The 27146-nt window shown below is 41.2% G+C and overlaps 1 protein-coding gene across 4 annotated transcripts in view; it reads left to right on the top strand.

Annotated features, from left to right (window-relative positions):
* Positions 1–26843, top strand: part of JMJD1C (jumonji domain containing 1C) — a 136019-nt gene extending 109176 nt beyond the window's left edge. The window contains exons 4-27 of one of the 4 annotated variants that reach the window (XM_032950747.2): positions 4664–4793; positions 5516–5640; positions 5934–6125; positions 8115–8259; positions 9094–10784; positions 11222–11364; positions 11642–14424; positions 14573–14771; positions 15041–15267; positions 15401–15553; positions 15791–15892; positions 16034–16164; positions 16270–16570; positions 16734–17077; positions 17437–17737; positions 18078–18319; positions 19188–19359; positions 19490–19580; positions 20044–20174; positions 20284–20403; positions 21158–21297; positions 21714–21893; positions 22661–22789; positions 22984–26843. In XM_032950747.2, the coding sequence (XP_032806638.1) occupies positions 4664–4793; positions 5516–5640; positions 5934–6125; positions 8115–8259; positions 9094–10784; positions 11222–11364; positions 11642–14424; positions 14573–14771; positions 15041–15267; positions 15401–15553; positions 15791–15892; positions 16034–16164; positions 16270–16570; positions 16734–17077; positions 17437–17737; positions 18078–18319; positions 19188–19359; positions 19490–19580; positions 20044–20174; positions 20284–20403; positions 21158–21297; positions 21714–21893; positions 22661–22789; positions 22984–23076 (8265 nt within the window). In that variant the 3' untranslated portion in view covers positions 23077–26843. The remainder of the gene's footprint in view (positions 1–4663; positions 4794–5515; positions 5641–5933; positions 6126–8114; positions 8260–9093; positions 10785–11221; positions 11365–11641; positions 14425–14572; positions 14772–15040; positions 15268–15400; positions 15554–15790; positions 15893–16033; positions 16165–16269; positions 16571–16733; positions 17078–17436; positions 17738–18077; positions 18320–19187; positions 19360–19489; positions 19581–20043; positions 20175–20283; positions 20404–21157; positions 21298–21713; positions 21894–22660; positions 22790–22983) is intronic. The other 3 variants (XM_032950749.2, XM_032950748.2, XM_032950750.2) reach the window with 3 other exon arrangements.
* Positions 26844–27146: the final 303 nt, after the last annotated feature.

Below are 27146 nucleotides of genomic sequence, written 5' to 3' on the forward strand. Positions count from 1 at the left end.
CGGAATGGGCATTAACTCGCCCCTTTGGCCAGCAGCATCGGTGGAAATTCCAAAAGCAGCGTTGGCACATTTTAATTTTAAAATATCGTACTGTGTGCAATAGCGTGCAGTGTTGCAGTTGTATCTTCACCTATTTTTTCCCCCCCATGGTTCGTTATACACGCCACAAAACAAAGCACTCTTTAGTTGTCTAGATGGAAATGGACCGAACCGTTACTGCAATTGGCTTTGTAGGATAAGTGCTTCCAGGAAGGCTTCTCTTAAAATAAATCTCCAGAGCACGAGGTATAAAATTATAGCCAGCATGGCAAGCAGAACAAATGAAATATTTTCCCGTATGTTACAACTTCTCGGAAGGCAGATACCGAGAAACGTAATGACACAGGCCGTGTTTTTTTTTGTTGAAAAGGCAATCTGTGCCATTTTTGAAAATTGGTTGTTCGTGATCAAAAGAGATGGGCTCCCATACACATTCCCAGAGAACGCACATCTCTTAATTTAGTGTCGGCTCACTGCCTTGATGACAAATCGTATCAGATTTAACGTCTTAATAAGACACTGCAATGTCTCGCAATATGGGATCTCGTAGCATGGTAAGCACGTGTAGTCGTGCGTAGTTGTCTCGCAACACCATTTACCGTGTGTTTGCCCACTGTATTACTGTTGGTAGGGTGATTTAAAGCTTTTGTGACTGCAGGGATTCATATTCTTGGTTCTTTCGGTAAAGTCACGTAGAAGGGAAACAATAAAATAATAAAAATATGTTATTGTTTTATATCTTTATTATTTTATTGTTTCCCTTCTACGTGACTTTACCGAAAGAACCAAGAATATGTTGGTAGCGTGGTTTGCATGCATGTACAGTGCATAGTTTCAAATTCATTTTGTTCTTACCTAATGAAAACTCGAGACCCAGGATTGTTCCATTTTACAAGAGTGACCTGGGTCATCAATATTACAACAGCAAAATAAGTAAAAAAAATATACTGTAATAAATAATTTGTACTTAGGGACCTTTTAAGAATGTTTCAAGGTGCCATGCATGACAAATGACAAAGATATATTCAAGGAAGTGGAGCAAAGCTAATTATGATACAGCTTTCTTTAAAAAATGTTTTTAGTCAAGAAAAAATAAAGTACAGCACTGAAGCAAATATAAATTGGAATAAAGAATCACCTTATTCATATACTATCATTGGTTCTTTCGGTCAAGTCACGTTGATAGAAAATAAAATAAAAATAGAATAATTTGAAAATAATAAAAGCAAAAAAACCCCACGACGTTTCTATCGCAACACACTTGTCTTCATCAGGCGGAGAGAAAAGAGGTTTTAAGTCAAATTGTATTCATATACTGTTAGGTACATGCACATTATCCAGCCCTTGGCCATTCCACTGCTGGATGAGGGTCCCCCAGACGTTGTGGATCGTGTGTATTGTCTGACCATGCGTTACAACACTGGTTTTTGGTGCCAGTTAGGGAAGGCAGGGAGCTTAGATGTCGGAGGAAATAAAGTACAGTACAGCTTTTCGTCAACCTATAACAACCTTACCAATTACTATAACAACCTGTTTGTGCATGGTGGTCACCCATTTAATAATTAACAAGGCACCACCTTGCTTCCAAGATCTGACAATCGGGACATTCTGGAATATTTGGTCACAGGTTACTGTTAGGTTGGCATTAACCTTATCGACCAGATTTCCACGAATGATGGATTTTTCAACACGTTACACGTTTGTTTTTAATCCTAACTGTTTACTAGTAGTAGTACCCCTGACACTTGCTGAAACTAGAACTGTATTTTGGGGGTGCCAAATTTGTTTTGGTTGACTCTGGGCCACCATTCATGTTGTGTACTTTTGCCTCGCCGTTAACACGCAGGGTTTGTGATTACTTTGCTTAAGTTCCATTCAATTTCTTACAAAACACATGTTGGTTTTATGGTGAACTCTAAAGACCCTGTAACCCACCCAACCCCCGCTGCTCCGTTGCCACATTGATTGCATGTTTCCGTCTCACCCTGCCAGCAGTGTGCATCGTCACCACAATTCTTCTTGAAGCCCACATTCACGTGTTTTTTTTCTCTTTTAAAATATATCTAGTCATTGAAATAATTACCATTTTCATTTACACTGTGTAAGTATGCTTATATGTTTTCACCTCGTCTTTTTGGTACATTTTTATTCTAAAACAAAACAAGGAATGCCCCGAAATCAAATAAACCGAACCCGGGTAGGGTTTCGCAACCAATGTTATGATTAATACATTTTGGGTAAGGCCACATAACGATTTTGGCCTAACCTACACACACAAAAAAAATATGAACCATATGATAAAGTTGTACAATACTGTTATTTATATCCTTGTGAATCTAGTGCTGTATAAATGCCTCCCCCACACCACGTCAGTCGTGGGAGTTCTTTGACCATACTTCACCATGCGGGTCAGTGAGTCTTGGTGAAAGGGCAGGGACTATGCCCTGTTAATATCACTTCGTACTGATGATGTTAGCTGCGGCCAGAAATATAATCGAATCGCCTGGTTCCAGAGTGCTTTGCACAATCAGCGACACCTATGTTACCACCCCTAGATACATAATTAATTCTCAACTCCCATATATCTATCTGTACAGTGATAACTGATGAGTGTCTTTGCTTAACAACAAACTTTACAGCTTGGGAATAAATCTATGAACCTGTTATATTGGCAGTCTGTTGAGTAAAGCCACTTAGCTTAGTCATTTATTTTTGTTTGCTTATCTTGTGTGCGCATACCTTACTGACCGCCTACGGCATCTCTGGAAAATGTTAGGCTTAGTCATCCAGTTGTGATTAACATTTGTTTATATTTCCCATTAAGCGTTTTTTTTAAATGTGATTGTTAGAAGCTCAACCCACAGGTCCATATCCTTTGCTGTACTGTATTGTAAGTAAACAATCGCATTTCCTAAACTGATGTCAACAAAGATCTGGATTTTATTGTACATGTACATATTTGGAATAAACAGTGCGTTATTGTGTTTGATAAGCAATCATTGACCTTAGGTCAAGCATCATCCTCTTGCTGTGGTTTTCACACCTGATGATGAATGCTTGTGTTGCAGTCGAAACGTCGTGAGAATTGTATTGTTTTATATTTTTATTATTTTATTGTTTCCCTTCTACGTGACTTTACCTAAAGAACCAAGAATATCATCCTCTTCGTTAGCTTCTTCATTGGCCATTATCTTGTTGGCTGCTGGACAAAAGCCTCTCGGCAGTGGTCACCCTATACGCTTTGGTTCTTTCGGTAAGGTCACGTAGGTATCAAATAAATAAAATCACGCCGTTTTGGGCGCAACACAAGCGTCCGTCATCAGGTGGGACAACCACAGCAAGAAACAATTGCTGAAGTGGGCCACGTCGTGATTTAATTTATTTTATTTTCTACCTACGTGACTTTACCGAAAGAACCAAAGAGTATGGATCCCTGCAGTCACGAAAACTTCAAATCGAGTGGTCACCTTCTTGGGCTTGCTTTCCCTTTTGGCTACCAATCCGTGACAATCTCTTACACCAACCAACCTTTTCTTCGAGCGATATGTCTTGCCTAAGTCTACTTTCCTTGAGAGTCAATATTGTCGTAATATATCTGATTTGTGTTTGTTAGCAGGTGCCTGTGTTGCTGTTTGTCATTCAGTGTAATTATAAGGATGCATCTCAGCTCTTGTTCAGTTGTATTTGGCAGACTACTGTGATACAGAAGGTGTTGTGTTTTATTTTATTGTTATAAGCGTAACTTAGCTGATGATAACATCACAAAGCTTATTTGGTACACCTTGTGCTGTTAATTTTAACACGATAAGTTTTGTGTAAATATTTATTTGATCCAAACGGTGATTTTAAGTTAGGATTTAGTATCTATGAAAAGCGTGCGCGTGTAAAACCTAAATTTAGCCAACTGTTCATGAAGCAACCGACGAATGTTCTCTTTTCCCCCAAGAGTACATATTTAGAGTGATGTTTAACGTGCTGTGGTGATGTGGGGGTGAGATCAATCCCTTTGATTTTCCAAACCTATGCAGTTGGGCATTTTCACGTGGGCTTTATGATGAAATCATATTTTAGTGTACAGGGCAGTACTGCAGAGAATTAGAAAATTGATTAAAAAAAGTAATGTTATGCAATTAATTTAATTGTCATACTATAACTCTATAAATGAATAATATGGTACAATATCTATGGGGTCGTTTTGCCAGTAACCAAAATTATGAAAAATAAGTAAAGGTTTTACCCGTTCTGGCAATGAAACAGGTGTTAAGATGTCCAAACACCAAATTGATACCTTTTGCAAGGTATCAATTCTCCATTAACCACACAAACTTGTGGCAAAACATGCAAACAAACATGCCCTGATAATAGATGCATCGTCTTTGAAACTTATTGGCCTACACCAGAGAGAGCCTGGTATAATCCATGCATTTTTAAATTGTATTCACTGTATATTAACAATGTGAATTTCAGCACTGTAGTAGTTTATACATTCTTTAATAAATTACGTACATTTCATTATTTGTTTTAAGAATAATATTGTGTCTAATGTAATATCCTCTTGTGTTTGTTTTACTACTGATTATGGAATTGGCGAGTAACTTTGTATATTCTTACATTGTTCCTACAGCAGAAAGAGGGTGATAGCCCTCCCCCTCTACTAGAGGGGCAGCCTGAACTCCTCGATGAAGTGAAGGACTGGATCAAGGAGCAGAAGGTCCAGGAGATATTTATGCATGGTACAGTCCTCCAGCATCACGGTGAATCTAAACAGTGTGATTGCAGAGCATTTAATGCAACATATAAAGTGTGCTAACGTCCTCGCCCAATCCTGTTTGTTGTTGACGTGACAGGAAGGCAGGGCTGACTCAACTTGCTGTGTTTTTCCTTTGCTTGACACCCATTAACAAAACATTTCCTGCCAGATTTCTCAGCATTGGGAGGCAGAAGCAGTTTTCCCTTGTGTTCATGTTCCAGTTTTATTTTAGTTTTATTGTTCACTGGCAACAGTCTCATCAGAGTATAATTAAATTTGTGCCTAAGCGTCACAGTAATTTTGTAAAAGTTTATTCATGATATATATTTTAACTGTGTTGGCAGGAGTACATAAGCACAAATAACAAAAACTCAACACATTCGTCAATAACGCTGCCTTAAAAATAAAAAAGAAGGCTTAAAAGTGATGTTTCAAGACCAGATCTCTGTGCTATAAAGGACTGTGGGCCAAAACATCGCCTATTACACAGCGTTTATTCTTTTTTTTGGGCAGTATTATTGACAAATGTGAGTGTAATGTTGTTGGTGCATCATTTATAATTCCACTGTTATTGGTGACCTCGTGCGTTTTCAGTTTTATAACTTCCGCGAAGCATTATTAAATTAGTTTTCTTGTGCCATGAATCAATATTTCTAGAATTGTTGATCAATCTCATCATGGAATCTTGTATAATGGGATTCTCATGCAATGTATTTTCCCTACTAGGTCCTTATTCGCTTAACGGCTACAGGGTGCGTGTGTATCGTCAAGACTCGGCCACCCAGTGGTTTACCGCCATCATTACTCACCACGACCTCTTTAGCCGCACTATGATAGTCATGACTGACCAGGTGGGAACCCTTTCTAATACCTTGTGTCTTTTATTGCCAAAAACACAGTTTCATTTTTTGCACCAGCTACAATAATTAGTTGTGGTTGTATTTATGAAATGTGTATTTTTTTAAATCTACAAATATCTTTAGAACCATTGTTTACTTTAATAAAATAAATTTCATGTTATGGTAATATTATGAAGGTAAAAAAATGCTTCCTGTTAATGAACACCAAAATTTCCCAAATTTACCTTGGGAATTGCTACAGTTTATTTGTTTTGGCATCGTCTGTACTGCTGGTTGGGTTCCAGGTGCTGGAGCCTCAGAACGTGGACCCTGCATTGGTCCAGATGACCTTTCTGGATGACGTAGTGCACTCGTTGCTTAAGGGGGAGAATGTGGGCATCACTTCACGCCGTCGCTCATGTGCCAGCCAGAGCAACAGTGGCAGCGGCAGCACCAGCGGCAATGGAAGCAACGGGGGCACGGTTATGAATGTGCACGTGAGTCTTGTTGCACTTCACAGCTGTACAAAGGTGTGCCCACAAACATCAATATAGATGAGCAGACAATGTCTTTTTCATTTTTTTTTCTGATTTCGACGTGTAGTGTCAAGAGTTTGCATATACTGAATAAATACTGTTGAAATTATTTACTCCCAGAAGGGAGACATTGTCTGCTTATCTATTTAGCTATTTTTTTCTCCACAATGCTCAGCCTTGTCTAAACCACCAGCTCAGCAAGAGCTAAATGTTTAGCTGTATTATTGTTTGTACACATTTTCCGGTTGTGAAGGATGTTCTCATGATTTACAGCAAGTGTTGGAATTTAACTCCACAGAAAGTTAGCCTTGGTACCTTAAGTCCGTTTATTCATTTTGTGCCATGCCATTCATTATTTTGTATTGTTAGATTGTTCAATTATGATGGTATACTTTTTAAAAAAACCTCTTTAATGTAATATTATTGTGATTGTGATATGTTCAATTAATGATAATTTACTGCACATTAATTCCTAACTGAAATTAGTTGTTTAATTATAAACAGATGACAAAGGCATGTCATGTAAGATTTTTAAATAGTCAATGCCCTGAAAAAGATTGAGACATTTTTTGTCCTACACAATACATGTATTTAAAAATGGACAATAACATGAAACAATTCCTACCCACCTGCTTGAAATATTGTTGGAACAGAGTTGAAACCTCATTTTACCCTGAGGCTGGGCACACACACACACTGACTGCATGCCTTAACAACAGGGTTGGGTGGCTTTGTGGGATCAGAAAGCTTCTGAGAACATGGCTTGCCCTCATGCGGTTTGAGGTTGGAATTTTTGGTAGCCCGATGCGAAGGTCAGATAAGGACGTTTCCAATACTTTTTCACTTCACGGTTAATTTGTTCTAAATTTTTCAGACAAGTTGTCTCATTTGGTGCTGCCATTTTCCACATCCTGCAATGCATTTCAAATTCCTAATTTTAATCTTGAAAACATGTAGGGGAGTGGCTTTTATGTAGAGTAAGAAAAACTCTGCTTTATGGGGCACTGATAATCGACATGGAAGTCGTGTGAATGCTGGAGGAGACTTTGATGTGCCATCAATCGTCAGCACAGCTAATAATAAACTGCAAGAGAGTGAGATGCTGTGCTCTTATTACCCCTGAAGTCTGCTACTTACCGATCATTATGAAAAGGGTTATTGTTTTCAGGGGACACATGCTGGTTTGAACATTATTAGAATGTTCGCAATGCATTGTATAGACAGCCTTTATTTTATTCAGTTTGCTTAAATGGAGCAGCTAAATGCATTCGTGTGCCTGTGGGTGATCTGTGTTTTTAATGGGGGATATTCACCCGTAATCAGTCATACGGTATTCACAGATATTAACCACCCAACCAAATACCTTGTCAAATATTTTATTGCAGAATTTTTTTTGGTTTATTTAAAGATAGAATGCTCGAGTAAAAAAAGTGACATGGCTTGTTATTGTTGGTGTAGCAAACTAATGATGGTGATATATTGCAAATAACTATACTGTATAACCAAGAAAACCAAGAGGAAGTTCAATATGTATTAGGCTTCATCGGACATATCTCAGAGAATCCTATATAAACCTACTGTATACTTTTTGCTGATATATTTTTTATTACCTCATCGGGTTATTTAAAAATGCATTTCATTTAACAGTCATGAATACATTAACGAATGGTATCAAACACAATCGTAATATATTTTGTAATATAACACAATATACTCCATTGTATTGTAATATGCATGGTTTGACGTTTAATGACACATTCTCAACGCTATCTTTTAATTTTTTTCCATTCCTATATAAATAGGATTCTCTGTTGCCAATAATTCTTCATCCTTGTTGGCGGTTGCATTGTGTGGTGCAGTGTATATGCTGTTTGTTGTACCGTTTAGAAATAAACCTTCAGTCTTGCTGCAGACACGGTCTCCTGAAAGCCACGTGTTTAATGCTTGCAGGGCCACTTCACACGCGGACAGAGTGGAGCCCCTGCTCCAGGTGCCAAGCCTTTGCAGCTGCGTGGCACGGCACGCAACGGGCGAAGGAAAGGCTCGGACAGCAGCACTCCAGATGAGGACCGCAAGGAAAGGGATCCCGAGAGAGGTGCTTTCGAGAACACTGAGAAACGGCATCCAGCGTTCACACATTTTGTCATTCTGCATTGGCATTGGTGCACGAGCACAAATTATAATTTTAAAAACCTCAATAATTTCGTCACAGAACACCGGAAGAAATTTTTGGGTGGTGTCAACCTCTCCATTTAACTTTCCACCTCCATGGAATTGTGTGCAGTGTAACTCCTCTTATCCACGCTGATATGGGGATCACTATTATTTAAGGATCCTATTAACCATGCAGAATCCTTGTATCCGTGAAAAGAAAGACACAAACATGCGGATCGGTGTTACTCATATCCATGAAAATGCATGGAAGATATGTTGATCGATTCCGTACTCCGAGGTCAATGCCCATTTCCTGGGGTGATCGGGCTTTTGCCGTTGCATCTCCCTGGCTTTGGAATGCTTTGCCTTTGCTAATAAGGCAGAGTTATTAAACATTATTAGACATATTTAAGCCTTTACCCCCTAGTTCTGGAAATTTATCCTGTTTCTGTTTATTTCCTGCTGTCCATAAATGGGTGCATTGGGATCCACGGATGAAATGCATCTTACAAATGTGAATTATTATTAATTATTATAATAGGCAGGTAGATTTTAGGAGTTTCACTTTAAGGGTATCAACTTCCATATGAAAACTAATATAGTGAAATAAAACAATGCAGGTCATTGTTACCAAAAAGTACAATACAGTTATTTAAATATAAATCACTTGTCATACGGTAATCGTGTACAACTTGAAGTGGGAAGTACTGATGGAAAGTACTTACACTGTGGTTTTTTGACACTGACACCAAGTGTCGATTTTTTTCCATTTCAGAAAAGGGGAAGAGCAAGGCAAGGCAGGAAACCAGCAGAAAAAGGAAGGCACATGATGGAACAGAGAAAGACAGTTCATCAGGCAAACGGTCAAAAGCATTTGACAGCTCTGACTCTGAAGGTAGCGAGAGTGAGAAATCAATTGATAAGGTCTCAGTGGATGGTGATGCTTTTGAAACCTCCTTACGGGAGAGAGAGACGGGGAGCAGCAACACTGTGAGCAAAGAAAAAGAGGATGACCAAAGCAAGAGCTCAGAAAGAGAGAGACCAGATGCTACAAATTTTAGAGGGTACAGCTCAAAGACTGATAACACTGCCACTACCATGCAAGCGGGTGAATTTGATGTGAAATTCAGAACACATCAAAGAGTGGAGAGTGCAACGGGGAATCTAAACGAAGAGAAGTCTCTTCCAGTGCAAACTGCGGATGTTAAGGAGGGCAATCGGACTGACAACATTGCCTCCTCTTCAAGACACATCACCTCCAGGACTGGTGAAGTAGCAAGCCCAGCAACGTTGGACGTCAGGCAGGCAAAGCGCCACAGTCAATCTCCAGTTATATCGGAGCTGAAACGCACAGAGAAGTGCAGAGATTATGCCAAGGACTATTCAACCATTAATAGAAATTCATCGATTTTGCCTGCTAAAGGACACATTGAGCAAGGCAACAGTGGTCTGCTGAAATCTGAACACGCATCAAAAAGTATGTCGTCAGTACAATCTCATAGTAAGAGATCTGGGAGATTTTCACAGGAAGATGTGCACCATTTAGGGAAAGGGATTGACTACTCGGCTGCAAGAATGGATTATCTGAACGTTGGAAAACCTCGTTCCTCACCGCAGCAGAGCAGAGTCAGCCCCAAGACATCGAGGTCTGACTCGGAAACCTTGAAATCTAGCTTTCAGCCAGTACCTCCCAGGTCCTTGCTGGCTGAGAATGTGAAGGGGATGCCCATTGTTGACAAGAAAGAGCAGTTTATGTCTGCGTACAGCAGAGACTTAGATGCTGAAGCCAAACACCTGCCTTTCTACTCTCATCCCTTCGTTCCTAGTTCGTCTTCTTCTTCAGCTGTTCATCACGCCCTGGGACTGCCTACCCATGCCCATCTTCTCTCGTCGTCCCCCAGTCAGGCCGCGCTTGCGTTCTCTTCGTCTCACCTGGCACCTGCTCACCACCTGTATCCGTCGGGAATGGCCTCGGCCGTTCACGCGGCCTCTTCTCCCATGCTTCCTCCGCACCTCAATTCCCAGCCCACCATGCTGCCTTCGGGACTGGACTACCGGACAAGCTCAGCCGCTCTGCTCTCTGCGGGGCTAGATTCTCGTTCCGCGGCCTCCACCGCCATGCTGGCTCCCAGCATGCACGCCAGCAGCCTGACCGCGCTGGCGCTGGCCCACCAGCAGCACCAGCATCACCAACAGCAACAACATCAACAGCATCAGCAACATCAGCAACACCAGCAGCATCACCAGCAGCAGCAACAACAGCAGCAGCACTTACTGCAGGCATCTGCACATCTGATGCCCTCAGCCGCTGCTTACGCGAGCCAGATGGGGCTCTACCCTATCCTGTGGCATCAGCAGCCCAGCATGAGGCTACCCATGCATCCTGCAGCATCGTGCCATCCAAGCATGGCAGCGTGGTCACACCTTGAGTCAGCTGGCACTGCTGCAGAGAACACCTCAAAGAGGGTAATGCTGCCCATAATGAAAAGCGGGAATATTGAGCCTAGAGTTTTGTTTTTTTAATATCCGTTTGAATACATTGGGTGTTAATTGCAATCCGTTTTATTAAATATTATAACTCGGTGTTTTAATGAAGTAAGGAATATAAGCTTTAAATCAAAATATAAGTAAGGAATGTTCAGGAAAGAAAGTTTTAATTATTAAACTCATTGGCCATTAAATAAACTGATGTTACAAATACATTTAATTAAAAAAACAAACTGCGCCTTTTTCAAACCTTTTTTCCTTTAATGTTTTCACAAACTTACATTATTAACACTAAAAAAAAAACAAACACGGGAATAAATGTTTTTGCTGTCTGTTTACCAAAATAAATATGCAAAGATTTAAAACAATGGCATTTATAACCACTTTGTTTTCATGTTCCCTTTGTTGACCACCAGAGCACGCACAGCCCTTGGCCATTGCACCATGCGACTACGCTGCCAGATCAGAAAGCCGCAGCTGGCGCAGACACGGGGAAACTGCACAAACCACTGCCGGTCAATGCCTCCCCTCGCTCCGGGATGTCTGACAACCACAGGACGTGAGTGGTCTGCAGTTTCACAGACTGTATACGCGTGGAAGTTTTCAAGGAATTTCCTGCACATTTGTTTAATCTTCCGCATTTTGAGAATGGAATGTATCTTAAGATTACAAAAAAAACGTAATTGTGCATTATTAAAATGCTGTTTGAAAAATATATATTTTTTATTGTATACTGTGTGAATGACATTATACAGACAGTGAAATGGAGTGATGTGTGAATACACGTGTGTTTTATTATAGAAATAAAAAAAATTACAATTATCTGTTGTGTGCAGAGAATCCGACCGAAAGCACATGGCAGCCATGACCCCTCCCAAGTCGGAGGCCCTGCCTATGCAGGGGCTCTGGCTGCCTCACTCTCACGATCCTCACAGCTTGGCTCACAGAGGACACGCGGAGAATGAGGGAAAGCAGCATCACTCGTCTTCCGGCAAGCAGGACAGCGAGCTTGCACGGAGAGAAAAGGAAATGGCAATGTACGCACAGGCGTACAGGGCGAAGGAGTCTGAGCTGGAGTACAGGAAGTCCACAAAGCGGGACATGGATCAGAAGCATAAAACAGATGGACCAAGTGAGAAGTCACCTCCGGGGTTGGCAATGTTTCATCCACTGATGCATCACAGAGTGCTCCCGAGTGGCTACTTTACATCTCTGTCACAGAGTGTGGTTAATGAGCCCATCAGGCACAATGGAGTTAAAGGCAGCAGGGCCCACACCTCCAGTGTAATGTCTCCACCACTACGTGAGACGGGTGTTGATAGAACGAAGGGTGGAGTTGTGATGGCACCGTCAGTGCAGTCTCTAGCCGGAAATAGCAACAGCGGTAGTAACAGCAAAGCTCTGTCTCGACCACCGCCACTCATAAAGCACCAACCAGAACTGCAAGAAGTGAATAGGGATAAAATGTCTGATCGCTTGATGCCCTCTAGTGGTCATTCTGTAATCACGGGAAGCAGGAAGCAACCTCTCGACGCTCTGTCTTCAATGTCTGCTTCACCGCTGCCTCCGCCATTGCTGAAACCAGTGCCTCCGCCACCACTGGCTCAGCAGCAAAGCTGCCGCATGATGGATCGCGGGGAGGCGCCAGCTTGCCTGTCGCACGTTCAGGCCAACAGCGAACGTTTTGAAGCGCCTGGACTACGGGCACCGTCCCCTCTGAAAGTGGCTTCGCCACAGCAGCTGCAGGCCGCCATGATGCAACCTTTGGAGCTTCAGAGGTCTCGTGGGATTCTGGGAGAAAACGGACCACCTTCGCATCAATTGTCCAACGGGCTGAAAGGGAATCCTGAAGGTGGGTTTAGAGACTCGACAGGCAGTGCTTCTTACTTGGATGAACTTCGAGCCATTGGGGACATGAAGAAGGCACATGATGCACAGGTGTACGATTCGAAAAACACCAGTCGGATTATTGTTGCTGCACCGGCATCTGTCATCGTACATTCAAAATCGGCATCCTCCACTCTGCTGGCTGCGCGTGTAGAGCCAAGCAACCCCAAGCAGCATGGCAGCATTGTGCACGGCACAAGCCACAATATGTTCATACAGTCCCTTTCGCCGCCAAATGTGCCCTTGGTGACTCCATCGGTGATCTCAATTCCCGACAAATACTCAGAGAAAGCCGTGAGTAGTCATGCACCAGACACTTCTTTGAACCTGTCATGTTCTGATCTGAGGACGGTAACAACAGTATCAAACTCTGCTATATCAAAAGAAAGCACAGTTGTAAATATGCCCACGTCCTTAAACACAAGCTGGAGCAGCTCAGTATGCCCACCATCCAGTAAAAGTCCTGCTTTCAGTACAGCCCAGATTCTTCCTGGAAAACCTGCAGCAAATTTAGTGTCAAGTTGCACAACTCAGACCATCACCATTTCACAATCTGTCGTCGCATCTGTGGCTCCCAAGGCTGCTCCATACCAATCTAAAAAACAAAAGGCGTTACAATCATCAACCCACGCTCAACCGTCCAATCCAGCTAGTAATGGTAATGACAGCGACACAGCCAGCGTGAAAAGCGATGTGAGTTCATCGTCTTCCAAGGGGAGTATGGAAGTTTCAGCCAATCCAGTGAGCTCTGGCAATCCCAATGGTGGTGGCAGTGGTCTTCACACCAAGCTGAAGAAAGCCTGGCTAACTCGCCACTCAAAAGAGGACCGTATGGTAAGCAGCGACAAAGTGAACCCATCTGCAGGGCCTACGGAGAAACTTCCAGCATCTGAATCTCCTTCCTTGCAACCCATTCAAGTGGCATCTATAAAAGAAGTTGATGAGGATCAAAGGCCAGAAATGGTTAAAGTAGAGAGGAAATTAAAGAAAAGTAAAGAGGATGCTGCTGAAAACAGGCGCGTGAAACGTCAAAAGAAAGATCTGGAAGAACAAGGAAGAGTAAAACGTGGGAAAACCGATGAAAGGCGGGCAAGCAGTGGAAAGGAAGAAAAGAAAGAAAGCAAGCAAGCCGCGGCATCTCGAGAAGATGTCAAGGAGGAGAAACGGGGAAAACGTACAAAGGAAGATCCAAAAGATGATGAGAAGCCAAAGCGTGGTAAAAAAGAGCAGCAGGAAGAAAAACGTGGAAAACATGCAAAGGATGATTCGGGGAAAAACAGGAGAGCAAAGCCAGAGAGGAAAGATCTGCGGCAGGAGAGGCGAACCAAGAGGGCAGCCAAGCGAGCACTGGAGTCTGAGGGCTCGGAAAGTGATGATTCAGAAGGGCCGGAAAGTCGGGCAGAAAGGAGAGCAAAACGTCTGCCTAAACCCACATACAAGAAAAAGGAAAATGACATGCAAAAGAAAAAACCTCAGAACGACGATGAAGCTGACCGAGAAAAAGAGGAGACCAAGGAAGAAGGGAAACAATTGGGCAGTGCCGATGAAGTTGAAAGCGAGAAAGAAACAGCAGCTGGGCAAGAGAAAGAATCTGTTAAAGAGGTGATGAAACCCTTGCCCATGGAGTCTGACAAAAAAGAGGAGGAGCCTGAGAAACAAGAGGATGAGAAGAAGAATGGTGTCTTCAATTCCGGGAAGTTGGAGGAAAAGCCCAAATTAAAACTTGATGATGGTAGGATTTCACCCTTTTTACATTTTCGTTATTTCCCAATTGCTATTATTCTCAATTATTATTCCTATGTTCTGAGATCTTGGAATTAAATGGCTTTTCAAAGGAACTTTAATACATTGCCTCTGCCTGCTGTGTCACAATTTAACAGAGGAGTTGCCGGAGAGTGTGCTGAAAGACTGGCGCAAGGTGAAGCGGCTCAAGCAGACCGGGGAGGCCTTCCTGCAGGACGGGGCCTGCACAGAGATCACGCCGTCGCTGCAGAAGTGTCGCGAGTGCCGCATGGTGCGCTACCGCAAGGGCCAGGAGGTGCACTCGGCGGTCTTCTGCCGCTTCTACCACTTCCGAAGGTATCCCCGCAACTTTTTGTTTTTCGATGCGGTTACATTTAAAGTGCATGGAAGATTTTTTTCATCTTCCATAACTTTTGACTTGGATATCTTTATTGATACATTGTATAAGTATTGCCTGTGCCTATGTTAAATATACGTCTCTTATGTCATCCGCATTTTTGTTAAACCGTTAATTTAAAGTGCTAGTACCCTGACAATGTTGAACTTTAAGTTTTACAATACCCTTTCTCTCCGTCCTCTATTCTCTGCATTGTATGATGATTCAGGTTATCCTTTAATAAGAACGGGGCATTGCGAATTTATGGATTCTCTGCGCCAAACGACTGCACAGCGGATGACCTTAGCCTGTGGGTACCTGGAGGCACCGGTGCTCCAGCGTTACGGGCAGAGGGAGGAATAGAATCCGCCAGGTACATCCTATCTCACGTGGGACCTCAGTTCTGTCGGATGGTCCAGGCCGAGAAGGATGCCAAGGCACGCATACCGCAAGATGGTAAGTAAATAGCCGTACCTGAGAAACACACATTGGAATTTGTACCAACATTATGATTGTAAAAATGGCACTGGTAGGTGCTTGCTTTGTGATCGCACGTGCGTTGACATCCTATCATCTTTCTTGTTCACAGCTAAAGTGGCGTGGAAACGTGCGGTGCGTGGAGTTAGAGAGATGTGCGACGCCTGTGAAGCCACGCTCTTCAATGTCCACTGGGTTTGCCCAAAGTGTGGTTTTGTGGTCTGCCCTGAGTGTTACACTTCACGTCGGGAGAAGCGGGACACAGGTATTGATTGTTAAGATTTGTACTGAGAAGTCAAATAAATACAACAATGTGGAATATAGACTTGTAAATGTAAAAAATTCTGATTTCCATATCTTTCATTAAACATTATTGGTGGACAACATGCACCTCCGATTACATATGGTTGGCTGTGCACGGTGTGAAAGACATTAAACATACATATATACGTACATATACAGTCCTTTGTGTGATTTTGTTTGTGGCTTTTCTGTTCTTTAGAAAATGAAGGGAGAAAAGAAACGTTCTCCTGGATAAAGTGCGTCAAGGGCCAAGTCCATGATCCCAAAAACCTTATCCCAACACAGATCATCCCTGGAACAGGTTTGTACATTTTGGAGGTTTAAGCTATTATGAATTGGAGAGTTAAAGAAATATATATTTAAAAATAAATTATTATGACATGTTTTTTATATATATGGGTTTCCTTTATATCTGAGCGATTACTTTTTGTTGTTCTTGCAGCGTTGTATGACCTTGGTGAATTGATGCACGCTACACATGAAAGGCTGGGGATGGCGTCAAACTGCCCGTGTTTTGGAGATGTGCAAAGTAAACCATTCCATAAGCTCCTCAACACCAACGGAGTTTCCCAGGCAAGTGTGTGTTTTACATAAATACGCCTTGAAATGTATACAAATTACAGACTTTATCTGTTGCAAAAGCATGTGGGTTTGACCGAAATGTAATTTCCTGTTTAGGTACTGCATGACCTTATTGCATCAACTCTGAAGAATGGCATTAACATAGTGGAGCCGAAGCAAGAAGTGTCTGTAAACAGCCCTGCTAAAGACACAAAAGGTGAAGTTCAAGATCTAAAGGAATTCCCCAATAATAATGGAAATGATAACAAATGCACTGAAACGCAGAAGCACTCGCCTTCTGACGCAGGCAAATCTCAGTCTGAATCTCAGACAGCACTGCACTGGCTAGCTGACTTGGCAACACAGAAGGCAAAAGAAGAGAAGAAAGGTACTTTTCCTTTCCAACAGTTGTTGGCAGGTGACTGTTTTAAAAATTCCAGTACTGTGTATCACTCATGGCAAGTGCATTATGTGCTTTTGTCAAGTTTCCTTTAAACCACGTTTATTTTTAGCTATCCGGAAAGTTTTGCAAATGCAAATATACCGACTAATAAAGCGACTGCTATCGTATTCGTCACCAGATGTCATGCCGATGAAAGCTGACCAGAACCCCGTCGTCGTCTTGGAGTCCATCCTGAGCCCTGCTTCGAGTCTGGCCCCGCGGAAAGGCATAAAGGGGGAGCAGCGGTCGCCGGTGGTGCTCCTGGAGACTTTTAGCAGTACCTCCGTGCCACCGGTAATCAGCTCTGCTTCTGGTGCCAGCTCTAGCTCCCTCAGAGGATCTGGTGGATCGGGAGGAACGCTGGAGCATGGATCAAGCTCCTCCACCCTCCGCGACCTGCTCACTACCACGGCCGGAAAGCTTCGCATCATCTCCACCGATGGCGGCATGGCCTTTGCCCCCGTCATGCCTCTCATGTCTCATGTACGCTGTAAAAACACCCTGGCACATTCGCGGCATTTAGATTTTTTTTTATGCACCCTAGCTGTTTTTTTGTACAGGCATGTGGTCACATCTGCACCATTGTTTATGCACTGTAGCTGTTTTTCTTTTTATACGGGCTGCTGCTCAGCCAAAAATACTCCACTCAAAAGTCTTGAAGCCATATTATTAAGTGAACTTTGGGACATTAACCTAAATTGTAAGTGTCAAAATATGTTTTTGTCATTGAAAATTAATTTTGTTTCCATTTGCATTGACATGTAACAACTGATTAGAAGTGAGTTGTCCTATAAGCTTGGAAAGGCCAGTGTTTTAATTACCGCATTTGCTTATGTCTTCAGACGGACAGAAGCTCGCGGAGCATGCCCAACTTGCTGGATGACATCATCGCCTCCGTAGTGGAGAATAAGATCCCTTCTGGGTGGCCCAAGACAATGCCGGCTGTGTCGCGGGTATCTGAAGCGCTGGCAAGGCACGAGATGCAAGAGCCCGGCGATGGGAAGCTACCCAAGAGGGAGGAACTGCATGGCACCGTGAAGTCCGAAGGCTTTTCTAACCCTGCGACAATGGCTGACATGGCGCAGTCAGTCAAGAATGAACCTCTTGGAGAGCTTCAGAGACATCCGAAGACAGATCCAAAAGGTAACACGAAAGTTATTGTTTTTTTAAATAATCCAGACATTCGTGTTAGGAAAATAAAACTGCTGTTACTCGACAGTTTTGAAATGTGAATTTAACAATGTTGTTTTACTTAAACTGAATGGAAAGGAATAAAATAACCTTTTGCGTTTATAAACAGTAAAAATATTCACATCTTGAAGGAGGCTGAAATGAAATAAGTTTTTTTCCATAAAATATTTAATTATTTTTACATCTTTTTAGTGGAATAAATGTGCATTTACTTGTCTTGATGAAATTAGAAAAGAAAAGAGAGTTGCTTCCATTGCTTGACGTGAACTTTTTCTATATTGAACGTATGTAGCTGACACGCAGCTGAAAACAGATGTGGTTCAGCCAAACGTGACGAGCGGAGAAAGTTCCAGGTCTCAGGTGAAGTGTGAGCAGCTGGAGGAGGCTCTGGGACATGCGCCAATGAAGGTTGATGGAGTGGCAACGTGGAAAGTGCCCCACGGCTGGCTGTGTGGAGGATGCATTCTGCACCTATACAACCCCACAGAGCCAAACAACTGGAGGGCCTTCAGAGAGTGCTGGACTTGGGGCCAGGTGAGCTCCATTTTTGGAATTGCGCATTTAATTTACCACCCGCAAATTTTTAATTCAGTGTCGTTATCTATACCTTTTTTGTTTCAGTCATTCGCTGAAAAATGTTTCGTATACATTCTCAAGATTTTGATTGTATAATGTAGATAGGACATTTGTGTAAGTGTAAACACTACAAAAGTTAATGTGTAACATTTTCTTAGTAAAGGAAAGTGATTGAAGGACACGACTGGAAAAACACAGTAGAATATGTATATGACAGCGTTTATTTGAAGGTAAATTGGGATCAAAACAATGAAATGGAGGCAAATAAGAGCAGGGTGCAGTGCTTTTGATAAACTAATTTTGATCATAAAAAGTAAAATACCAATTTATTTGCAAAAGTCAAGTTAGTGTTTATCACCCACCGCACCGTAACACGTGGATCAGAATCGTGAGCAAATATTGGAAAACACGCAAATTATCGAGTCTTTCATGCTTTGAATTAAAACTGACTGAAGAAGTATGTACGAATCAATGAACAAAGGCAAATGAGACCACCATATTGACTGTTAAGCAGAGTTAAGTGTACTTGGGCAGGACACATCACAAGTGCAGATTATGACTGATGTCCGAGGCTGGTGATGGAACGACAGCCAAAGGAGAACACATGACAGAGAGGATGGTTGACCATGGAGACGGAGTGATGAGATTGGTTCACTTGCAAGTAACAGGTGGAATTGTGGCATTCTGGGACTGTTGGAGTATCAACAACGTGGAAATGCCTTCATTCCAGATTGACAATGACAGATGATTGTGATGCTGAGAAAGGGTTAATAAATGCTGGCACGTTGATTTTAAGACATTGTATTCTGTGTGTTCTATCCTTCAGCCGGTGGTCGTGTCACGAGTCCATGAATACCTGCGCCAAGAGCTCTGGAATCCAGAGAGTCTCGCAAGAGACATCTGTAAGCAGGAAACTCACTTAGTGGATTGCAACACTTTGGCTGCTCCCTCCAATACCATTCTCAAGGACTTCTGGGAAGGCTTCCAAGACAACTCTGGTAAACAGTTTTGCTCTTTGGCAATATTATTCATTCTTTCTGTATTCAAAATGCCTGTAGTATTTAAAGTATTAGAAATTACCAAATAAGTTTATGATTTTAAAATATACATTTATGTAATGCATTGCAGTACGGCCGAAGAATGAGTCTGGGGAGCCCATGGTTCTCAAGCTGAAGGAGTGGCCGACAGGAGATGATTTTAGGGATCTCCTACCTGACAGGTTTGTTAAGCAGAATCATTATTCAGCCATGGTCAATCCACTTCTGGATGAACGCCCCCCCCCCTCTCACAATCCTGCGATGCACTAATCAACCGAACATCCACACATGAACTGATTTCATCGTGCCATCTTCTTCGGTGGACATGTTCCATTTCTCTTGGCTAGATGAATATATTGGTAAATTATGGGACCTCCTTTGCCAGTACCAAGATATGAGAATAGGTTTTCCCCTTTTTTCTGGCAACAAAACAGGTTTTAAGATGTTAAAACACCAAACTGAAACCTTTTACAAGGAATCATGTCTGCATTAACCACAATGCTTGTGGTCAGAATGCAAACAAAAAACATACTCTGATCATATATGCATTGTCTTTGAATGTTGGTTATTAATTAATTGCAAACATTTAATGTGTCTGGTTATATATGGAAACATTTCTTATTTCCGTTGATCATTGTGGAGCAGGTTTGAAGATCTGACGCGGAATGTACCCCTTGCGGAGTACACTACGCGTGAAGGGAGGTTGAATTTGGCGTCCCATCCACCAGACTTCTTTGTTCGGCCAGAGCTGGGACCAAAGCTTCACGTTGCTTATGGTAAAACCTTGATCCTTATCTTATTTTCATTTGGTGTTTATTTCATGTTTATGTTTGGTAGGCGGAAAATGGCTTCTATAATAATGTAATCATTTTGTTTTATGTGCAGGTCTTTTAAAGGAGGGCGATATTGCTTTCGGAACAAGAGGTATACATTCAGATTTGGCAGACACAATAAATATCCTGGTCCATGTTGAAGAGGCAGCAGGGACAACTAATTCCAGAGAAGGTAATATAAATGAAGCGATAAATGACAAAAATGATTAACTCTTATAAGGGTTACATAAAGTATAAATTTGTATTTCAAATGTCACCATATTCCTTTGTATTTGAGCAATAATATATTGTAATATGTAGACTATGTTGAGGATTCAACTCCGGGAAGTAATTTACTGAATTATGTGGAATGTGGTGGGCGAATTAGAGGTTTTTTTTAACAACCATCCAATAAACCTGAAATATGAGTTTAATTTATTATTGCTTTTTTAGCAGTGTTATTGTTTTTTAGCAGTGTTATTGTTGTTGTAAATATTAGTCCAAGGCATTACTGGATATCCTAATAGTTTCTCATCAGCAGACACTAGTTCTAAGATGTTTTTCAAATCCAATGCGTGATGGAGTTATCGAATGGCACTTCATTGATATAGCTGTGTATTTAAATTACACGTTATAACTCCTGAATAAACTATATTCATACATGCCCTACAGCCAAAGTTTAACTTTATCATTGCTTACTTTAATCCGCAAAGTTGCTTGGGCTTGGCTGATTTCATCTATTGCCTTGAAATTTCAGATTTTTAACTATCCATATTTAGTTGTACTGTTTCAATAGGAGTATTGATGTAAATATATTCAGTAAACAGTTGTCAATATTCTAAGTTTCGATAACTATTTGGAAAGTCATATAATTTTTCCACACTTTATTAAATCTATTGTGGTCTGGCATTATATATATCATTCTTATTTCATCTAAACATTTTCAGTGCTTCAAAAGGCACTGGAGGTTGGGGAAGCCGATGAAACAATGAAGCTGCGCTTCTCCGAAGCGGGCCAAAAAGCCGGTGCGCTGTGGCACATCTTCTCGGCTGGTGATGCAAGCAAAGTCCGCGAGTTCTTGAGCAAGGTCATATTTATTTAATGTTTTCATGTAGAAAAAGACACGTATATCTGAGAAGCCTGTTAACCGTGACTGTCATGTTCGGTTGGCTACGTACGGGTGCGTAAGACGTTCAATATACGTACGCAAAATAATGGGAGGGGTTTTTTGGGTTAGATCGCGTATTAACTATGGATAATATTGTTCGTGAAAAACCTACGTGTTAAACGTATGTACCCTTGATTTTATGTCATATAAAATGCATATCCAAAGCTTTATAATTTATCCAGTATTAATATGCACAAGCCAGAAAAAGCAAGATGATTAAATCATTACAGTTCCTAGTGTTGTCTTAAGCTGAGAGGCTGTATCGTGTACAGCAATCTTTTATATTCGCCCTACTTTTAAACACACGGACAACAACTTTGCGTTTGATGCTGCAGGTGGCAGCCGAGAAAGAGGAAGAAGAGGAACCAGTAGAGGGAGATGTGGCACCGACACCGAGCATCTATTTGGACGCAGAGCTTCGGCGCAGATTGCAACAGGAGCAGGGAGTCAGGCCCGTCGCTTTGGTTCAGTGCCTTGGCGATGCACTCCTCATACCAGCAGGGAGCCTCTACCAGGTAACTACAACACCTTGACCACTATCCTAAATTCACGTTTACAGACAGCACTTTCGTCAATCCACTGCTGTGTGAAGGCCTTCCCCATGCTGTGTGGGGTTATGAGGGTTATTTGACCTTCCTTCACCATACTGATCTGTGCGGGTTCAATAAGACTTTTAGCCGCGCCACAGCGGCGAGATGTTAACTACCTCGCCTGGTATACAGGACGTCGTGGGTTCAATCACGACCCTGACACCCGTATATTTGGAGTTTGCATGTTCTCTCCATGGTCACATGGATTTTTCTCCCGGGTCCTCTGGTTTTTCGCTCCACATTTAGAAGCATGCGTTCAGAGTATTTGGCTGTAATACATTTCCACGTGATTTGTGGCTAGGTTTCTTCTGAAAAAGACCTATATAGCTCAGTGGACCTTTTCTCGGAAAATAAATTTTAGTAGTAAGTGTTGGATTGTTGTGCAGTACAAGAATGTAACTTTCTACATTTACCTCTGCTGATAATGTAGTCCTGCAAAAGCCTACAGCACCTGTTTTTATGCGTGGTGGTCACCTATCCAAGCATTGTCCTTGCTCAACCCTGATTAGCTTCTGAGATCTGTTGAGATTGGGCACACTGAGTTATTATACAATCACACAATTCATTTACATGCATCAGTGTCCTTTGCGTAAATCACATGAGAGGCTGTGGAGATGCATTGAGATGCACATGCACGTTGGTAATACAGCAGTGGTTCATAGTCGTAATGCGGCATCTTCCTTATCCATCAGGTGCAAAATCTGTACAACTGCATTGCGGTGTCTGACGACTTTGTGTCCCCGGAAAATGTTCAGCACTGCCTTCGCTTGACACATGAGCTCAGGCAGTGGCCTGATGGTAGTCATGAAGACAAGCTGCAGGTAATATACTTCGTATAAATACGCACAGTTTGGACATAAATTATACCTGTATGTATATATCTTGTTTTATCAGATGCAAAATCACCGTGGAGTTTCCGTAACGTAACTTAACTGCTTCGAATACGTGACAGCAGCAATGGATATAGCAACAACAAAAAAATCCGCAATGTTAACGCTGAAATGTTGTTTTGTAGGTGAAGAACATCATTTACCATGTGGTGAAGAACATGGTTGGAATTTTAAGTGCACGCGAACTGAAAAATGATTCTCAACCAACTGCCTGCTGAAGAAAATAACACCCAAAATTGCATAACCACAAGTGCACTATCTTAGCTTTAATGCGGACTAGTCAAGAGAAAATAACCCCACATGGATGATGAATGCACTCTCTGTGCTCCATAACAGGTTTGATATTAAAAAATAAGCCATCCTTGCAGCCATTGTAAGATAAAATAGAACAAGACAAAAAGTGCACTATCTAAAATTCATCCATAGTGGACGAAGAGAGCCTAGGATGACCCCGATGTGCACTATATTTTTGCAGGACTTGCTTGCCTAAAAGGTAAACTGGAACTGAATGTTCTTTCAGCCGCTTCAAGTGAAAGTAGGGTCAGTCTGGGCAACTGACATTGGAGTACACCGCAGAAATTTCCAGTGCAATCCTTGAAAGGTGGAACTTTGAACCTGGGGTTGTGCGTGTACCACACTACAGTATATTGAATAGTTGTTTTTTGTATGCGACGGTTCGTGTGTAAAATATATATAAGTAGGACTTGCTAAACCTTTTACTTGCACTTGTGTCATGGTGTATGCCAGCAACTTTTTTCAAGCCGCGGCTCAGATATTGGCTCAGACTTTCTAATACGGGCTGAACAAAAAATGGAATAAGATGATCTTTCAGTTCACACCTAGAAGCACTTCGTATGGTATGATACCATGTGCAATTAGGTACTTCGTGTCAGAAGAAAAAATGCAAATTTCGACGAACCGTGCCGCTTTGTTTTTTAGCTGTTATGTACAAATGTGTGATATTCTTGAGCACAATTATTGCGCGTCTAACTGTTTAAATCCACAGAAAAAACTATTACACTTGACATTTTCATCTTCAAAAGGAGCGTGTTTTTTTCAGTGCTCATCAAGGGGGTACCATGGTATCAAAACTCAAGGTGACAGTTGTACAATTTGATTTACCAATTTAGCCACGTGGTATATAAATTCCAGGACATTTCTTGTAATAAAGTCTCGTGTAAATTGTAAATATTAAATATTGAGTTAGACCAAGGGCTTAATTGTACAAAAACGAAACTGCTCAGGTCTAAGGCTTGCACCTGTGCATTTGTGATGTATTGCTTGTGCCTGTTACCTTTTTAACATGCAGCGGAAAATAGCAGTTATTTGTTTGCATTGTCTCATATTTTATACTATGATGTTAATGAGCATGCATTTATCAAGAAAGATCAACGATGAGTACGTAATTGGTTGTATTCCATTATTTTATGCATCCCTTTCAGTTTGCAATTAAGCAGTGATTTCAAGTGTACATATACAGTATATATACCATAGTTAAATCTATCATCACAGAACCCAGAAATCATTGCTTTATACATAAGCTACACGTTTGTAATATAGCATAATATAGTGGAAAACCTTTTCATGGAAAGCATTTATGCTGTATAATGTTTGTAACTATCTTGAATACTGTTTATATTGTACATTACTCTTTTGTGGTTTAGTGTTGCCATTATCAATAGTAGTGATACAAAAAGGTGTATTTATTTTATTTACCGATATAAATACAAAAATACATGAAGAGACCGATGCCTCATACAATACAAATATTTTGTAAAATCTCGATGTGAGGTATTTTCTGTATCAATTTATAATGTGTCATTTATGGAAACATTGAAAATTTACAGTAAGGTGGCCCATCAATTTTGTTATATGTGGAGAAATTTATATATTAAAAACATAAATACATAACTGTCTTGTGTGTTTTCCCTATACAAAAACCCCATTCTAGTAGCCTTTCGCTATTTGATTGCTGATATGCCATGCGCGTGTGTATAACGTTGAATTTAACAATTCCAAATACAAATAAGACGACATTGGTAACATTTATTTGAAGACCCCCCCCCCCACCCTTTGCTTAAAATGCAGTAGAAAATGTACAATTGTAACATTTGTCCAACGTTAAATGTGAACAGCATCTTAAAGTTAATTATTTATTGAAAAACAGGAAGTAAGTCTCTATACTTTACTCTTTTTCTGATGTCTAATTTTAAGTGCTGTGATGAAGTTCAGTATAGTGTATCAGGCATAATTCTCATGTTAATCCAGGACTTCATTAATGTGTAAAAAATCAATTGAAGCTTTGATTTCAGTACACATGAATGCAACAATTCCCATCAAAAACAGAGTGAAAGAAAAACAGCCAAACGATGTTGCTGATGCAATTTTATAAAATCACGAAATGGATTGAGAATTTATAGTACACAAGCGGACAAATGCGTGTGGCTCATTTTATGTGGGCACAAATTTAATGCTGCGGCTGGAGGCTGAAATCTGATTTATAGTAAGTGCTGCGACAGAGATTGTGTAACTGGTACCAGTCTTGCAGATATTTGGTAATGACGCCATGAGCTGGATGAATAGAGGTATTGTGGGGCGTCAAATGAGTAATGTTGATTGTGGCAGACATTTTCTATTGTAATTGATTATGCAAGTCTGTTTCTCAAATGTATGCCGCTTGCAAGGAAATTATGTTCTGTGTGCGAATGCGTGTGTGATTTCACAATCCACTGGCTTCGTATCGAAAGCCAAGAGTGTATTTACCGACACCAAAAGAGGTTACAGGAGGTCACATTTTGTAATGTGGCGAACAAAAACCTGCTCCGACGCATGAGTCGTAAGTCAGGTTTGCTCCTCAATCTCAATGTTCAAAATCAAAGGTGGTGCGTACGTGGCCTGCCGTCTACCGGGACGAAGTTGGCTTAAAATCCTGCATGGAGGAATGTTACAGATAATGCGTCATTGGTAAACGTTCAAAAATACTCGCTGACCAAAAAAATGTGAGCTTGCTATTGCATTTTATACCCCACTATCCAATTAGTTTTTTTTTATTATTCGGTGCCAACACATAAAACAAGCTATTCAAATGTTGAATTGTTTCTTATACCGAGTATAGTCTAGCAAAGTGTCAACTCGGCATGAATTGTCATGCATCACTTGCATCCAAACAGGAAATTTCGCTGGAATCTGCTGGCTTCTCTCGAAACAGAAAGGCACGTCATGTCCTTTCGCATCAGTTTCCTATGCATGTAATTAATTACCACATTGTCCACGCACAAAGTACACACTGTCCATCCCTAAATTCTTAGCACAGTGTTGTATTTTGTTTTGCAGGCCCTTTTAGCAATCCACTGCTGGATAAAGGTCTCCCCATGCATTTAATTTATGGGGGTTGGGAGGTTTTTTGACCATACTTCACTTTGTTCAGTGCGGGTCAGTGAGGATGGTGGTTGCAGGACCGGTTTAGCTATCACCACTGGTGTTGTTGGCCATGGCTAGGAATCAAACTCGAGATCACTGGCTTCATATAGCAGTGTCCGAACCTCATTGCCACCGTTCGACGCCCTGCATTGTATATATATTAATATTAAAGGAGAAATCTCTTGAGTAAATGTACGCACTTTGTGGGCAGTATCACACTCAAGTTAGGCTTTAATTGCAACAGTGTGTTAGACATCTGTGAAGACGTGCCTGTGTGATTTATAGCTCGCAGAATGGGTAACAGTGTGGCTTGGAATCTGCTTTGTTGGTGTGAAGATTGGCAAAAAAAAATGTACTCTTCGAATGAAACATTCTTATATTATGGAAAACATCCAGTTGTAATATACAGTATATTTTATGCAGAAGTGGTCAAAACATGTTAAAGTATAACAATATTAAAAAATTGTAAATTGTACATATACCGTAATATTTTGAAGACCCGCGTTTGCAGAATGCAGATTAAAAGTGTCTGCAAAGTATTCAAATAAATGTTTACATGATCCAATTGACAATCCCCCAAAGTCTATCCTTATTTTAAACATTTTATTTACTCCGTAATTGTATCAATAAGAGTATTGGTTTAATACTTAGGCTTTTGCGACCAATATCTATAATACAGTTTTTTTTTGGGTTAGATCGCTTAAACCCGCCTACACCCAACAAGCTAATTAGTAAGGTTTGTGACGTAAACAGAACATGCCAATCCGTTAGTAGTACAGCACGCCGGTGTGTTGGAGAGCAAATCCACAATATTTTTAATCCGAGTACGACGTTTCGCTTGTAATTACAACTAGCATCATCAGGCGGA

The sequence above is a fragment of the Petromyzon marinus genome, chromosome 9 (assembly GCF_048934315.1).
Source record: "Petromyzon marinus isolate PM22_M1 ecotype Great Lakes invasive population chromosome 9, UKy_Petmar_22M1.pri1.0, whole genome shotgun sequence".
NCBI classification, from domain to species: domain Eukaryota; kingdom Metazoa; phylum Chordata; class Hyperoartia; order Petromyzontiformes; family Petromyzontidae; genus Petromyzon; species Petromyzon marinus.